The sequence below is a fragment of the Hydra vulgaris genome, chromosome 06 (assembly GCF_038396675.1).
Source record: "Hydra vulgaris chromosome 06, alternate assembly HydraT2T_AEP".
NCBI classification, from domain to species: Eukaryota; Metazoa; Cnidaria; class Hydrozoa; order Anthoathecata; family Hydridae; genus Hydra; species Hydra vulgaris.
The window spans coordinates 36,828,058-36,845,045 of record NC_088925.1 but is presented as its reverse complement, the minus strand read 5'-3'; the positions used below and the strand labels follow the sequence as shown (position 1 = coordinate 36,845,045).

The following is a 16,988-nucleotide window of genomic DNA, read 5'->3' as shown; positions in this document are numbered from 1 at the left end:
CAATAAGAAAAAAGCTGAAAACAAAAATGAAAACTTTTATTTAATTTATTTTTTTTGAAGGTCAAAGCCAAAACAATCAAGGCCAAGGTCAAAATTTTCAAGGCCAAGACCAAAAGTTTCAAGGCCAAGGCCTTAATTTTTGGCCTTTATTCAAGGCCAAGGACTAACAACTCTGCCATCACTTTATTAATAAGTAGGAAAGTGACAAATTATTTAAAAAGTCTTTGGTAATTAAACTTCGAATAATTGGGTGCTTATAAATAGTTTTTCGAAGTTACACTGCAGTTTTTCTCTTTCACTCAGAGTTATTAGTGTGTGCTCAACTTAGTGGGTTTTTGTTATTATGTTTTGGTTTTAGTTTGTTGCTCGATTTTTACTGAAACTTTATTCTTTTATTATCCAGTTGTATAATCGGATTTTTGTTGAGTTTATTCCAGATATAGTCAAACCAATAATTTGCAAGTGACGCAAAAAATGCCAGAAAAACAACCCTTGCAACCATCACGTTTCTTTATTCAAGCATCTTGATGTTTGCTTAAAAAATTTTGCAATGAATGTAGCAATTTTGCAAGATCTATATGAGTATATATATATATGAGATATATTGTCTTAGTAAAATAATGAAATAAAATATAACATTTTTTATTGCGCTTCTTTAGTTGATTCATTTTTCTTGTGCTTTCAGAATTAAATTAAATTTTTAAAATTTAACCGTGATATCTCTAAGCTATAAAAATATAGTGATAATTGTATTAAAATCTTTTTTTTAAATAACCTTGAACTAAAAGATTCTATTCTTTTACAATTGTTTTTCAACTGTTAAGACTCAAATTTTAATTATTACTATCGTTTCCGTTCAATTTACCATCATACTCTTTTATGAACTCGTAATTGATTTTATATTCTTTTCGGAAATTAGAAGAAAATATATGTTATGTTGATGTGATATGTAAGTTAAAAATTGTGGTAATCTAATTTTTAATTTCTAAGAGACTTAGTACAAATAGATATTTTAAGATTCTGGTATATATACTTCTTAAATATATTCTTATATAATATAGGCATGTATAATAAAAAAGCGTTATGAATTTTAAAAAAAAAAACAATCTTTTTTACATTTTTTTATGAATAGAACCAATAGAAGGGTATTAAATGCAGTATTATTTTATATATCAGGTTTATTGCTGTAAAATTTATTTAAATGTATTAAATATAGCGTAAGTATAAAAACGAAAATAAAATATGAAGAAATCATATAGTATTGTTTTTATCATACAAAAGGAATATATATAGTTATAAATTATTTATAATTATTCATTTTAAACAAAAATATCTTTAATTTCAAAATCAAACGCAGTTTCTTCACTTTCACTTGTATCACTTTCACAATATTAGCATATTAAATAAACGACTTCCTTTTTCTAAAAAAAAAGGAAGTTAATGCGGAAGTATACAGGGAAATATGCACTACTTTAAACAACTTTAAAGTATGACAAACTAGTTTATCAATCAATCAAGCAAAATGTGTGATTATACAAAAAAGAAATTTTCTTTATTATCTAACAGCTCTTATTGCATAAGTTTACAAATTTCCAAAGATTATTGAAAGCCCGGATTATTATGTTAATATGTTTCTTTTGTAACACATGCATATTTTGCTTGCTTTTTAACATACTAATTTTTTAACTTTTAACATAAAACAGAATAATACGGAATAATTATAGCTGTTTGAAATAACTTGTTATTTCAAACAGCTATAATTATATAATAATAATAAGATTTGAATAAAAATAATAATATAAATAGAATAAAAATATAAAAATAAACAGATTTGCACGGGTGTGGAGGCAGACGTGGGCTATAATCTGCCATTCCTGCCGAAGCCTAAATATATATTTATATATATATATTGTATATAAATCCCTGATATATATATATATATATATATGTATATATAACTCCTAACTGGTTGTCAGAAAGTTTTGTTGACAAAAAGTAAAAATTAAAATACAAGACCAGAATTTTTTTTTGTTATTTGATAGACTGCCTGCTCCAACCAAACCCTCAGTCAATGTAGCAGCACTCCGTTGCAAGTCAGGCTATAAGATAGTCGATGTAGCAACACTCTGTGCATGATTTACAGTAAAAAAAATAAAAACATTTTATTAAAAAAAATAAAAATAATAACATTTTATTAAAAAAAAATAAAAATAAAAACATTGTTTATATTATTAAAAACATTCAGAATGTTTTAAAATCATTATTAAAAACATTCAGACTGTTTTAAAAATATTCAGAATGTTTTTAAAAACATTCTGGTCAATTAAATTTGCGTTTTTGCGGTTTTTTAAAAAAAACTATTAATTTGTAATGAAATTAATGGTTTTAACTTTCTGACAACATGCAAATGTTGGACAAAAGTCAAAAGTAATTAAAAGTGATGTATTTGTTGGCATAAGAATCATTCCTAAATGCAACAATCTATAGTATAAACAATATATATATATATAATCTATATAAACAAACTATATATATATATATATGTATATATATATAGTTTGTTTATATAGATTATATAAACTATATTGAAATATTGACCATAATTTGTGCTTTTAATGTTGCATATTGTTATATTTAATGTTGCTTTTTGCTGAATTTAACATTACCATTATTGTTAAGAGCTCAATACATAACATCATATAATAGCATCAAATGTTATTGCTATAAAATAAATTTTATTTTTAATTTTTCATGTTTACAATGCATTCTTATATACTAATTATATCTTTATATCTGCTTTTGTAAGCAAACAAAGCCCCATTATGATCCACAATATGTAAGCAATTAAATACATACAAGTAATTAAATAAAAAGACTTGAAGTATAAAGTCTTTTTATTTGATTTTAATATTTATATTTAAATACTATATTTACTACTTCTTATACCATAATATAATTATTTATTGTTCATCTCTAATTATCTGTTTCAAATTCTAATTTTCTATTTAAAAAAGTTTTTAGAACATAAAAGAATAGATACAGTAAAAGGATGCGACTTTGCTGTATGACCAAATAAGAATGAGTTTTAATTGATGAAACTAGAGCTCATTTGAGCTGCAAACATAAATTAATTGTCTAAAAGGTTAATCTGTTTAACTGGAATGGCAGAAAGAGTATTTTTAGAAAACCACAGAGCCACATACAAGTTGTAGAAAAGTTTAATTAATAAATGACTTTAGTAACAGAAACTGAATTAATTTGAATGTCTAACATGAAAATGTTTAACTGGAATGGCAGGAAGAGCATGGCCATTAAATTCAAGAGTTGAATTTAAGGAAATGTTTTTGAAAATAGTTCTGCCTTATTCTTGGGAGATGTAGTAATATCAGTCCTATGAATTAGAGATGGAATGTTCGAGTTACCTTCTTTAATGACACTGTTGAAGGTTTTCGAAAAGACTCTAGTGCCTAACTTTTGAGATAAGATACAAAATTTAGTTAGAGAAATTTAGTTTCAGACAGCACTTTTTTACATTATTTTCTTGCAATAATAAAAAGATATTTATTCTTAAGTGACACTTGTTAGCATTTTTTAACAATTCAAAGTCATTCTATGGAGCAGATATTGCAGACGAAGCTGTAAGCTAAACTTTTGCACAAATTGTTAATATACAAATATCTGGGATTCTATGTACTACTTTTTGTCCTTTAAATTAATTTCTCAGTTAATTCCATATTCTGCTATCCTTAAGTTTCCTTTGTTTTTGATTAATACTTTGTCAACATTTTTAATTTTCTCTTGTGTTGGATTTTGCACTGAGCTTACAGAAAATCTCTGTCTTCCTGTATGCCAATTATATAAACAGCATTAGCATCGGTGATCAAAAGGTCTGTAAAAGATCTGTTAAATTGCCCTTCCATTCTTCTACTTTTGGTTTAGTTTTACCACTTGGCTTTACTATAATTTTAAAATTTTTTTTTTATATTTCTAAAACAAACTTTCAATTTTATCAACAAAGTATTTTTCCAGTCAGTAAATGATACTCAGTCCAAACATCGTGAACATTATTGACTTTAGAATTAAATGTAGCTTTTATTTTAAATCTTGAGCATTGCATGTAGATTTGAAAAAAGATTCTAGGATATTGTTTAATCAAGATGAACACAAGTAAAGTTTTTGATTAATAAGTTGCCATTAATTTAAATTCTAAGACTGTTTTTAATAGAACCAAGGAAATATTTCTTTCATAAAAATAAACAGTTTTTACAAATTTTGATTTAAATAAAATCTATGAAAAAAAATACATATTAAATAAATGATTCAGCCTTGATTATATAGTTCAGAAATCTAAAATTATCAAATTTGACTTCAAATTATCAAATTTGATTTGCAATAACAAATTTGATTTGAAATAACAAATTTGATTTGAAATAACAAATTTGATTTGCAATAACAAGTTCCAGTTATTCATGTTAAATTTCTCTAAATATGACCATAGTTAAGTAATGCCACACACACACAGAGTCTAAAACATTATTTTCTAACTAGCTAAAACATTTTTCTAAAACATTATTTTAATTCAAAATAAATCCTTCAATGGATTTTTTTGAGTTTTCAGGTGTTTGTTTTTGCATGTATACTAACTTGATTGACAAGTGCCTTCAAAAAATTAATTCCCTAATCAGGGTATGTTTATTAAATTTACAGTATGTTATTTATTTTTCTAATGTATTAATAAATTTACAGTATGTTATTTATTTGACAATGCCTAATTGTTTTTTAAATGTGGGAATATATATACATATATATATATATATATATATATATATATATATATATATATATATATATATATATATATATATATATATATATATATATATATATATATATATATATATATATATATATATATATATATATATATATATATATATATATGTATTTATATATATATATAAACACATGTTTATATATATATATATATGTGTGTGTATATATATATATGTATTTATATATAAATAAACACATATGTGTACATGGCTGGATTAAATCATGGTTTAAACCAAGTTAAGAAACAAGATAGGAATAGAAAAAGCGGCAAAGGTTGTTTTTATATACATAACATTAACTAATAATGTATTGGTTGATGAATTATGGCAGCTATCTTCATAGAAAATATACTCAAGTAAAATTCCTATAGGATTGTCCATAAATCACTTTACACAATTTTTGACTGTTTTTGACATCATCTCCTCCTCATAACTCTTTAGTAACAAGTCCTGTACGCCACAAAACCACTACCCCTATCCCTCCAAAAATGCTTTTTTTTTTAATTAAAAAAGTTGACTAAGTACAGCTTATTAAAAATAACAATAAATAAAAAGTTTTATGAAAGTTTTATGACCTAAGAAAACTTATATGACTTATGAAAGCCTAAAAATATTACTTATAAATGACTTAAAATATAATTTTAATAATTTTACGAAAAGTTGTCATAAAAAAAAGGCAATGAAACTTCAAGAAATCCTTTCTTTAATGTCTGATTGTTATTACAAAAAATATTGGCGTTTAACTTATGATATAAAAATAACATTTAACATTTTAGAACTTTATATTCAAAAAATTATACCTAATAATATTGTAAAATAAAAATCTAAATGTAAAAAAATATAAGTTTAAAAAAATACTTTACAAAACTAAAGTTCATAGAAGTATTTGTAATGTTTTTAAATAGGAAAATTGAAATGCTTAATAAACGATGGGCAAATAAAAACAATTGTTAGATTTTTAATAGTTAGTAGAGGTGGAGATATTTTTTAATTAGCTATGATTTGGAGATGGAAAGGGAAGGGAGATTTGACTCTCCCTCATTAGACTGTGGAGAATAATTTTTTCAAATACATATTTATGACAAAATGTTGAGTCTTGAAGACTATTAGTTTTGTGAGATAGGATCTTATAATTAAAGCATAAAATTTAGTGGCCTAATTATTTCTACATTTTTTTAATTTAAGGAAAATTGCACAAATAAGTTATATGGAAAATTATTAAAATAAAATATCTTTATTTAAATATTTACATACTTTAATGACATGTTTGAAGTATTCATGCATTTACTTTTTATTGGTGTTTTTAGATTTTTGATGAGTGTTATGTTTTAAAGTAGTTTTATTGATATACTACTAAATTATTTTATTGAATAAGTTATTTCTATATTTAGAGTGAATGAACAAGGAATGGCTGTGCAGTGTAAGATTTGTGGTATGTAGTATTCAACTTTTTTTTTACATTGTTTTAAGTATTAGTATGTTGCAATACAAACTAAATGCTCTTGCTCTTGCTCTCTGCATCTAATGGTTAACAAGTCAGGAGTTGAATAAGGGAATCAAAATCTTTAATTTTAGTAACATCAGTAATACCATTCAAATGTAATTGAATGTATTACTGATGATACTATAATTAAATGTAACATCAGTAATACATTTAAATGGAATTGTAACATCATGATTATCATTTAACACCATCTAATAACATCAACTTGTAACACTATTTAGTAAATGTCATCTAGTAATACCATTTAGTAACACCATCTAATAGCAACTTCTAGTAACACCTACTAAAAAATAATTTTATATAGATTTTTTTTGTATTCAATGTAAGATTTGTGGTGTTTAGTTTTATTAACTTTTTCTTTACATTAGTTTTTGTTTTCTTTACATTATTTAAGTATTAATATGTCAGCAGCAATAGGTTTTGTTCCCTGTTTTCATCTAATGGTTAACAAATCAGCAGTAGAATAAGAGAATTGAAATCTTTATTAATTATCAGAGAGTAAATTATTTAACTCAAGATGAATTATTAAATGTTTGTGAATTAAAAACTCAAAGGCAGACAAAGACCTTGCTAAAAAAGAGAAAGCAGACAAAGACCTTGCTTATAATGTAAAGAAAACTGATTTGATTGACAATAGTTGGAGGGGTCAGTACAATCTCCAGAGATTTTTAAAATTCAAACCACACAAGATGGAATGAAAAGTTTTATGTCTGAATTCAAAAGATGACATAGGAGCAACCCTCGGAATTAGGAAAAATGAGGTTGGCAATAATTTGCCAACCTCAATCTTTTAGAGGTAGGCATCAGGTCGGCAAAAATTATTTGATACAAAGGTCTTACCATAAAACATAGAAACGAGGTTGGCAATTTTTTGTCGACCTTGTTTCTATGTTTTATGGTAAGACCTCAAACACTTTCAGGTCGGTAGTTAGGTTGGCATTGCCGAATGCCGACCCTAATTCCGAGGGTTGTAGGAGTCACAATTTTCAGCAGGGAAGTGAATGGCATTAGTCTATGGACTGTCCATAAAAATTACAAAAGGAATCCCTATCAGCCTTAAGGTAGTAAAAGAAACAGATTATAGGGTGAGTTTGATAAAAAAATACAAGTATACAATTTTTTGTGAGATTATAGCATGATTTGAATTATCCAAAGGAAAACAAGGATAAACTAACCACAAGCTATGATCAGAGAAAAGACACCAGTCAAGAAGTGAAGATATGTGCAAAAAAGTCACACAGTCAAAAAAAGTTAACTACCTAATTAAATGATTGAGTGATTAACTCAATATTGCAACAAATTACTACAAAATATTTCAGCAACAAGTGTTAAAACTTTTTTCTGGAACAAACTAGTGAAACATATTACTGGAATGTATTACTGGAAAGTTATTATTCAAACTTTAGGTCCTCTATAATATTTTAATCATTCTGAGTTTTTCAATCATTTCTAATTTATTAAATCATTTTCTGAGATTTTTTATTTCAAAATAGATAGATATCGTTGCATTAAATAATAAAAATATGTTTAAAAAAAAAACATAGACGCAATTTGTGTAGTGATTAAGTAATAAACATCTCCTCAGAGTCGCATCTATTATTACTGGTGTTTCGATGAGGATCAGCACTTATCAGTTTATCTCATCAGATAAATGTCATTGCCACTTATCCTTTACCCTCCTTTAGTTACCCAACTTTAGTAAACCCCGCTTAAAAAATTAACTTTGTAACATTAATCTCTTGTATTTAAATGTTTCTATTAGCAAAATGCTTTTTAACAAAGCAATAATTTACTTTTATTGGTTGTTTTTAAAAAGAAATATTAAAATAAATTAAATGTGTTTAAAACAATTAGTCTGATTGATTTTATAAAAATAATACTTTCAATATCACGTTTCAACATCAGGTTTTTAATGAAGTTTTATTAATAATCATAAAAGTTGATAAAACTAATAGTCAAATAAACATACAGATAGAAGCCTACAGGCAAACACAAATATAACAAATATACATATGTTCATAGTGAGTTACGAGTAAATAAACAACGCACCTGAGGTAATACCATCAAGTAACATCATCTAGTAACACCATTTAGTAACACCTTCTAGTAACATAATCTAGTAACACCGTCAAGTAACACTATCTAGCAACACCTTCTTGTAACACCTTCTAGTAATACCTTCTATTAATACCTTCTAGTAACACCTTTTAGTAACACAATTAAATATTGTCATCTAGTAACACCTTCTAATAAATAATATTATATATATATTTTTGGATTTAGATACTTTAAGTATGTTAATACAAGATGAAGATCAAAAGTTTAAGGAAAAGTATGGAAAGTGGAAGGAAATCATAACGGTTTATTTTGATGCTTTTATATTTTTATTAAAAAATACACAGCTTAATAAACACATTTTGTTGAAAACAACTTGTTAAACTAGATTTTGAAGCCATTTGCTCATCTTTAACATCTGTTTTGGAAAAAAAAACTTGTTTTAGTAATTTTATTTTTACTCATAGTTGTTTTTTATAAAAACAACTATGAGTATTTAATAATATAGTATTTAATAAGTATTTAATAATATATTTATTAAAGTTATTTAACAATTATTGCATACATTATTTTTTAGTTTGTAAACAATAAATTTTTTGTAAATTTAAAAAAATAATTTTAAAAAGCCTATACTAGAGCCTGATCTACTGAGCACACTTCTACAATGTATCACTTTTGTTCTACTATATAGATCATGAATGTTTTTCTAAAAACTGCCTTTTAAAATTACCAAACATCACATAGTTGAGTAATGATTGGTTAAGTTAATTATATTTCAGTAATTTTAGTTTCAATATAAAATGTTTATTAATTTTCTATTCAAAATATATAGACAGTAGTGTGTGTTGATTTTTTTTTTTTTTCAATTTCAAAAGCGGCAAGGTTACTTTGAAAAATTTTATAATGATTCCGAATCTGAAAAAAAAAATTTAAAAAAAGGTCTTGCTGGGTGGAAAAAATGACTAAAATATGACTAATTAACAGGGCAAAACTATCATTAAAAAAATTTTTTTTTTCAAAAAATTTTGATCAACTCAATAATTGTTATGTTGAATTTTAAGAAAGTTGATTATTTGGTTCAAAAAGTCATAAAAATAAACACAGAAAAGTTACAATTATGTATTTGTAAACCTGATTTGCCAAAAGATCATTAAGTATTTTGTCTGGCAAAACAATAGGTGGTTCACCTAAAGTTACTTTTTGAAAGTTTTTGTTTGCATGTTTGCATTAAAGGGACCTCGGCGTATTTTATTCCAACTGAATTCCTTGTGCAAAAACATATTCCCATGAGAAGTTAGTAGGATATGTAAGAGCACAAGAAATCAGTAGAGGTTTTATGCTAAATATAACTTAGTTAAACTCACAAATTTTAAATAAAATTTATAAACTATTAATTGTTAATTATACATAAATATAGATATCAATATATAATACATATTGTAAAATGTATTAGTATATAATATACTGTTTATTATAACAAAAGTGTTTGACTTATTTGTTTTATAAAAAAAAACGCACCCTAAGATATGATAATATTCACTGTCTAAAATATGAAAAATGACTAATTTTCCTAAAAGCAACCTTTACAAAAGCCCCCATTATGTGTTTATTTTTTTGACTTTTTAACAAAATATGATATTTTTATAAATTTCAACATAGTTTATATTGGCTTTATCAAATAATTGAAAATTGTTTTTTTCTTGAATTTATAATTTTTTTTCAATTATTCATATTTTAGTCATTTTCTCATTGAAAACTAAGCGTTTCCTCCCAACAAGACATGTTTTATTAATTATTTTTTTTTCAGATTTAGATTCCCTATGAAATTCCTCACAAATATGAACTCCCTTTGCTTTTAAAGTTTGATAAAAACAGGAAAAAAACAACATCCCTGTACTGTAACATTCTTTGTCTAAAATATGAAAAAAGTGCCTGAAAAATTTTTTTTTTTAATGAGTTTCACCCTGTTAATTAGTCATATTTTAGTCATTTTTCCCTTCAAAACAATGTTGACCCACCCAGCAAGACTTTTTTTTTATAGTAGATTTGGAATTTTTATAAAATTCTTCCGCAAAAGTAACCTTGTCGTTTTTGAAATTGAAAAAAAAGTAATAAAAATCGACACACTCAGTAAGATACATAGACTGTAAATTAAATTATTATTAATTTTTTTTGGTCTAATTGGACTTACTAGAATGAGCTGGTTTGTGTTCAACTTTTTGAAGCTTTAAAGGAAATGGCTTCTGTTCCAGTAAGTGTTGTTGTCATAATAAAATTTATTAAAACTTTTATCGTTTTAAAAAAGAAATTAAGTATCATGATATTTAGTTACTTTCTTGAAACTAACCAAGTATAAAAATGTTTTTTCATGTTTTAAAAAGGCTTCACCAGACATAACTAATAAGAAGCTAGCAACCACATTTTGTTTAATCAGTGTTATCCTTAACAATAATTCGTATCAGAGGGTGAGAGTTTTTATGTTTTTTTTTTAAATGAAATTTGAATTTTGTTTTGTTTTTAGCTACCATTAAATTTTTTTTTACAGAAAAAATTTCAGGAAGTTTTTGGAGTGAAAAGGTTGCGGGAAGTTTTACTTGTAAATGTTCAGTTGGATTTAAATGTTGCTCTTTCTCTTTTTGAATTGGTAATTATATGAAATATTTTATATAAAATAGTTTTATTTACAATATATTTCAAAGTGATATATTAGGTCTGCAAGACTACAGTGTTGTAGAGTTTGTATATCTTTTCTTGGCTTTTTCAGTATATCAAGTTAAATTTCTGCAGTTTAAGTTTTTAGGTTTTTTTAGGTTAAAAGGGATTTTTTAGCATTTCAACTTTATTTTCAAAAAAAAACTAACAGAAGCAAATGGGCCTATTGTCAATCTAAAATGGTTTTAAGAAAGATTAGTTTGACAACAATTTAAATTTATTAAGTGTTAAAAAATACAGTTATTGTGAACATAAAATGTAATATTAATAAATCTGAAATCATTACAATAACTTTCAAACATTCAAGCTAAAAATGAAACATTGGTCAAACAATAAACGTTGAGAAAGTATTATATTTGTTTGTGAGATTTGTTGTATTATGTTTATTCAGCTTTTAGTAAGGGTTGGTTACACTCTATTAGTAAAGGTTGGTCACACTCTTTACATAATATCTTTAACACTTTATTGATCATGTAATAAAATTAATTATGTTTTGTTGATATTTGGCATTTAAAAGACAAATGGTGTAATGTGACTTAGAACATCAATATGGTTTTCTATTTTTCTTTCATTGGTCACTTATTTGTAACATTTAAAAGTAGGTAATTTATCACCAGTTTTCATAAGAATGTATTCATAGCAATTATAAGAATGGCATATTTTAGTTATGTACCACTGGTTAATTGGATGCAAGTTTTTTTACATATTTTATTGCATAATAATTTTTTTATTTTAAGATGTTTTTTAATTTTGATATTAGTTTTACTGTTTATCAATCAATAGATATATGTTTACATACTGTTTATTTTTTATGGATTTCTTCATTGAATTTACTTTTTAAATCAAAATGACAAACACCACAAACACATTTTTATCAATCAACATGATTTTGTCTCTGTCAATCAACACATGGCTTAATCTCCATTGATGATCCAACTGATTTAGTTTCTGTCAATCAACATATTCTTTTTTTTGATAAATATCTAGACTTTTTCAGTTTATGTTTAACTAATTGTTTCACAGAGGCTAGAGGGTAGTTTTTTAAATGGAGGATGGTCATTCCAATCACCTCTCAGATTTTCTTTATATTTTAACCAGTGGTACCTATAAATGAAACAAGAAAAAAATGTAAAGTTTGAGCTCTCAAATCCAAACATTTTGAAGTTTTAGACATTTTGAAATTAAGTCTCAAATTTAAAATAAATTTCAAGCAACAATGTAGATGACAATTAATTTCAAAAAAGCACTGTTGACTGTTTACCATGCTTCAAAAAAGCACTGTTGAACGTTTGCCATGCTTATAACATATCTTTAATATGCTTGAATGAAAATCATATTTTTTCATTATATTATCCGAAGATCTTTTTTCATTTGTAATTTGTATCCATAAGACTTGAGCAACTCCGGAGTTAGTGAAAGCGCAACTTACAGTGATGAAACATAAAATTTGAATTACCATTTTTCATCACTGGTTAAAATTTGAAGATATCTAAGGGGTGAATTTCAATTTTTTGTCCCACTTTTTCATGGAATTACCATAGACACTTTTTCTAAAAATTTTAATTTTTAAATCCAACTTTCTTTAATAAATTAATTATTAAAAATTTAACATAAATTTGATTTTATTTGTATTCACTTCCACAAGGCTGAGGGGCTACTACAGTTAAGTACACTACTGATTAAAATTTTTTTTTTTTTGGTTTATTGGTTGTTGCAACCATTTCTTAATTCTAAAATATGAGCCTTGGAGGACAATACTGCTGCAAAAAAACAAAAATTTTACGAAAATGCATTGAACCCATAAAAAATTTAATTTTTTCAATAGGTTATATTAATTAGCTATGTACTTACGCTATTGAATGTGAGTTGTTTAAATTTCAATGTCTTACGTTTATTTGTGTTTAATCAATTAAACATTTTAAATTAAACATTTAAACATATAGCTATTAGTATGGTGCTTAAACTAAAATTCTTGTTGATATTTATTTTAGCTGACAATAACAAATTATCAAGGAGTTCCTATTGAACAAAGGTTAATAACAATGAAGAAGTTAACAAATCTTATTATTGATATTCTACCTCAATTTAATGATAAAGGCAGAGAGTATGTCACCAACAAATTGTTCATTTAATATTCTTATAAATATAAATTATATATATATATATATATATATATATATATATATATATATATATATATATATATATATATATATATATATATTTATATTTATATATTGTATATATGTATATATATATATATGTATTACAAATGTATTATATTTATATTACATATGTTATATTATGTATATACATCATATATATACATTTTATATATATATATATATATATATATATATATATATATATGTGTGTATATATATATATATATATATATATATATATATATATATATATATGTGTATATATATATATATATATATATATATATATATATATATATATATATATATATTTATATATATATATATAAGCAAATTTTTCTATTATTATTATTATTTTTTTTAATTTAATACTTAATGCATGAAATTTGATTTATATTTATAATTGCATCATATCATATTTGTTTATACTGTTTAAGTCTTTGCAATGAAAAAGATGTTAATCAAATTTAGAAAGCTTTGTGAGTCTTTACGAGTTATGTGTAAATCCGTTCCTCAAAATCGATACATTTGCTCAAAAATTGGTTTGATTTCTAATATTGTCCAACTTTTAAGATGTACACAATTCGATTTAGCGGTTAACATTAAAAGTAAGGAACTATTTTTTTGTATTTTATTAAAATTGTTTATTATACATAATTATAGTTATTATATATAGTATCAGAAGTAGGGATTGCAATCCTGCACACTTTTCAGTCCCGCTGGATCTATTCAGGATTTTTAAATTTTTACCGGATCCAGCGGGATCCTGCATGGGATTGGTAGAGTTTCATTTCTTATACACCATGTAAATGACAAAATGACAGTTGTCATCTTTTAAGTATTTCACATTTACAGCTAAAAAATTAATAAATTTTAAAATATCTATGAAGGTGTGGTAAATAAACCAATCCATTTGTAAATGAATATATTTTGAAACTTTTAATGAACAAAATAAAAAATAAATATAAAAAAATGTAAGCATGACTTGTTGTTTTGAATATCAAATGTGAGCGAATCATTGCAAGAAATGTGATCTTAATAAACAGACACTACTCAAAGTATCAAAGTACTTCTCAAAGGACTGCATGTATAACCAGCGCCTAAAAAGGCTCACTTGGCCTCTACACTTGTTGGCAGTATTGTCATCAAGTAGTTATATGTTAAACTTAGAAGCTTGCTTCTTGATTCGTTACTTCCATAGGCAGACATTTCTTTCTTGAATAATTTCTCTAAGTCAAAAGTGTCATTATTTGGTATCTTCTTTACATTTTCTTCTCTTTCAGTATTTGATTTTCTAATTCTTTTTTCAGTGATGCAATAGTAAGACTAAGTAGTTGGAAATCCTCAACAGATTTTTCATCTTCATCTTCATTTTTCTTTAAATGTTAAAACCCTTACCAACAACTTTTTTATTTCTTACACATAACAGTTTTCTTTGGCTTGAAAAATATATTCTAATTTTTTAAATTTCTTTCTTCTTCTTTTTTTTTTTTTAGGGTTTCATAAGTAAATTAGTAGACCAGTTAAGTTATTATTACAAATAAATCTTTTACGCAGTGCATCAGCTAAATCAATGCTCAAAATTGAATATTGGTAATTTAATTTATCTAAAATAAATCAAAAAGTTGTTTTCACAGTGATGAGGTTTGATTCTCTTTTGCATAATACTTCTAGACCAAGTTTCAGTGGTACCCGAAAAATAATTAAATCATTGATTTGAGACCATTCTTTTGTGAAATTTTTTTCTAACGCATTGTCAATTAAAGCTTTTTTGATGCATAAATTATGAAATTGTTCTTTTTTGATGCATAAATTATGAAATTGTTCCAATATATCAAGCTATTCTACCTCTTCTGACAATCAAGAATTTTTTGCATTGTTCTTGTAGGATATAATTTAGAAAATATGTATTATTTTTAGCAGAAGTGTTTTAAAAGATTCACACAACTTTTCTCACTTTTTTAATAAAATCTTTAAAGTTGCCAACTAAGTCAGCAGATGCTTGATCCAAAATTATTGTCAAACTGCAGTCTCCATGTATAAATTCATCACCATCAGTGATATCTTGTTCATCTTCTTCTTCACAAATTTCATATGTAATCAACATTTCTTCAGCTTCTCCATTATTTTACTTATACAAGGTACCAGTAACCACAACTTGTATTTCATGAGCATAACATTGTTTTTGATAGCAAGGTATCAATCGACTGACTTTCCCCATCACACTTGCTCCATCAGTGGTCATGGTGATAATATCTTTTTAGAAGTCAATGTCAAAACTATTTTGCTTTTCTGCATCTAAATTAACGCAATATTTTGCATTACTCGATCCATGGATTCAAATCAATCCAAAATTAATGTGTTTTGCCTCCAATGGAGGCAAAACACATTAATCTTCATATATGTACATTCAAATTTAAATATCTCTGATTATTTTGTGCTGTCCATTTGTCAAATGTTATGGAAAACTTTGGGTTTCACTTCTTTAGTCTTACTAATTTATTATTATTGTCTTTTATTTATTATTTATATATTATATATTTATATTATTATATTATTATTATGTCTTTTATTTATTATCATTATTTTTATATTAATATATTATTATTTTTTATTTATTATTATTATTATGTCGGTTTTTACTATATCTGAAAATTTTTCTACCATTTAATTGTAATATGTGAAGAATGGAACCAAAAACCACACTTTGAAAACAAATCTGATGATGTGCAGAAACTATTAAATGTGAAACCGTCTTTAGCAACTATACGCATAGAATAAATTTACATTTAATATTTTACATATTTAAATGTAAATTTATTTTACATTTAATATGTAAAATAAATCTACTGTGATACACAAATATTAGTGTAACTAAAAATTTGAAAAACTAAAAGAGTTTTAAATTGACTGCAATTACTTTGCAATTACAATTACTAATTATTTGTAAATAACGCATTGTTTTTACAAAGCTTCACAAACACAACATTTCTTTGTACCTTGTATATCAACCAACAGTACTAACATTTTTCAATATATATATATGTATATATATATACAATTTTTAACGCTAGACAACAGGACTGTAAATATGCATCAAAACATGTTTATACAACCCTTACAGCTTTAAAACCATGCTATGGTATGATAAAATGATTTTTTTAAATAACTTAAATATATACATATATATATAAATATATATATATATATATATATATATATATATATATATATATATATATATATATATATATATATACATACATATATATATATATATATGATAACAACAACAACAGCAGCAAGCTATTAAAAATAAAAAAGTAATAATGATAATTATCATTATTATAATGGTAGTATAAATTAATATAAATTATAGTAATAGTAATGATAAGTATGTTTACAATAATAAAAAAAGTAATAATAATAATTATCATAATGGTAGTTATAAGCATAAAATTATTTACGATAATAACATAATGATTTATTAGGACGGTGTCACTGATACAGAAATCTGATCAAGTGACACCAATTTTTAAATATAATATAAGTAATAATAAGCAAAGACATACATTGAAATATATGGATCGTAAACACATAGATTAAAGCACATAGAACATACATTAAAGATAAACATGTAGAAATCATAATTTGCAGGTTAAAATGTTTAAAAAAAGAAGAAAAATAAACAGACAAAAAGAACTAATGGTAATTGTAGTA

General features: G+C 24.6%; 1 protein-coding gene across 4 annotated transcripts in view; it reads left to right on the top strand.

Moving 5' to 3' along the window:
- The window catches only part of LOC100211832 (neurobeachin-like protein 1), a 129,555-nt gene that overhangs the window by 27,766 nt on the left and 84,801 nt on the right, over positions 1 to 16,988 (top strand). For 2 of the 4 annotated variants that reach the window (XM_065800022.1, XM_065800023.1), the window contains 7 exons: positions 6,224 to 6,264; positions 8,620 to 8,696; positions 10,586 to 10,642; positions 10,773 to 10,856; positions 10,937 to 11,035; positions 13,095 to 13,207; positions 13,740 to 13,876. In XM_065800022.1, coding sequence (XP_065656094.1) covers positions 6,224 to 6,264; positions 8,620 to 8,696; positions 10,586 to 10,642; positions 10,773 to 10,856; positions 10,937 to 11,035; positions 13,095 to 13,207; positions 13,740 to 13,876 — 608 coding nt within the window. Of the gene's footprint in view, positions 1 to 6,223; positions 6,265 to 8,619; positions 8,697 to 10,585; positions 10,643 to 10,772; positions 10,857 to 10,936; positions 11,036 to 13,094; positions 13,208 to 13,705; positions 13,877 to 16,988 lie in introns of all 4 variants that reach the window. The other 2 variants (XM_065800025.1, XM_065800024.1) reach the window with 1 other exon arrangement.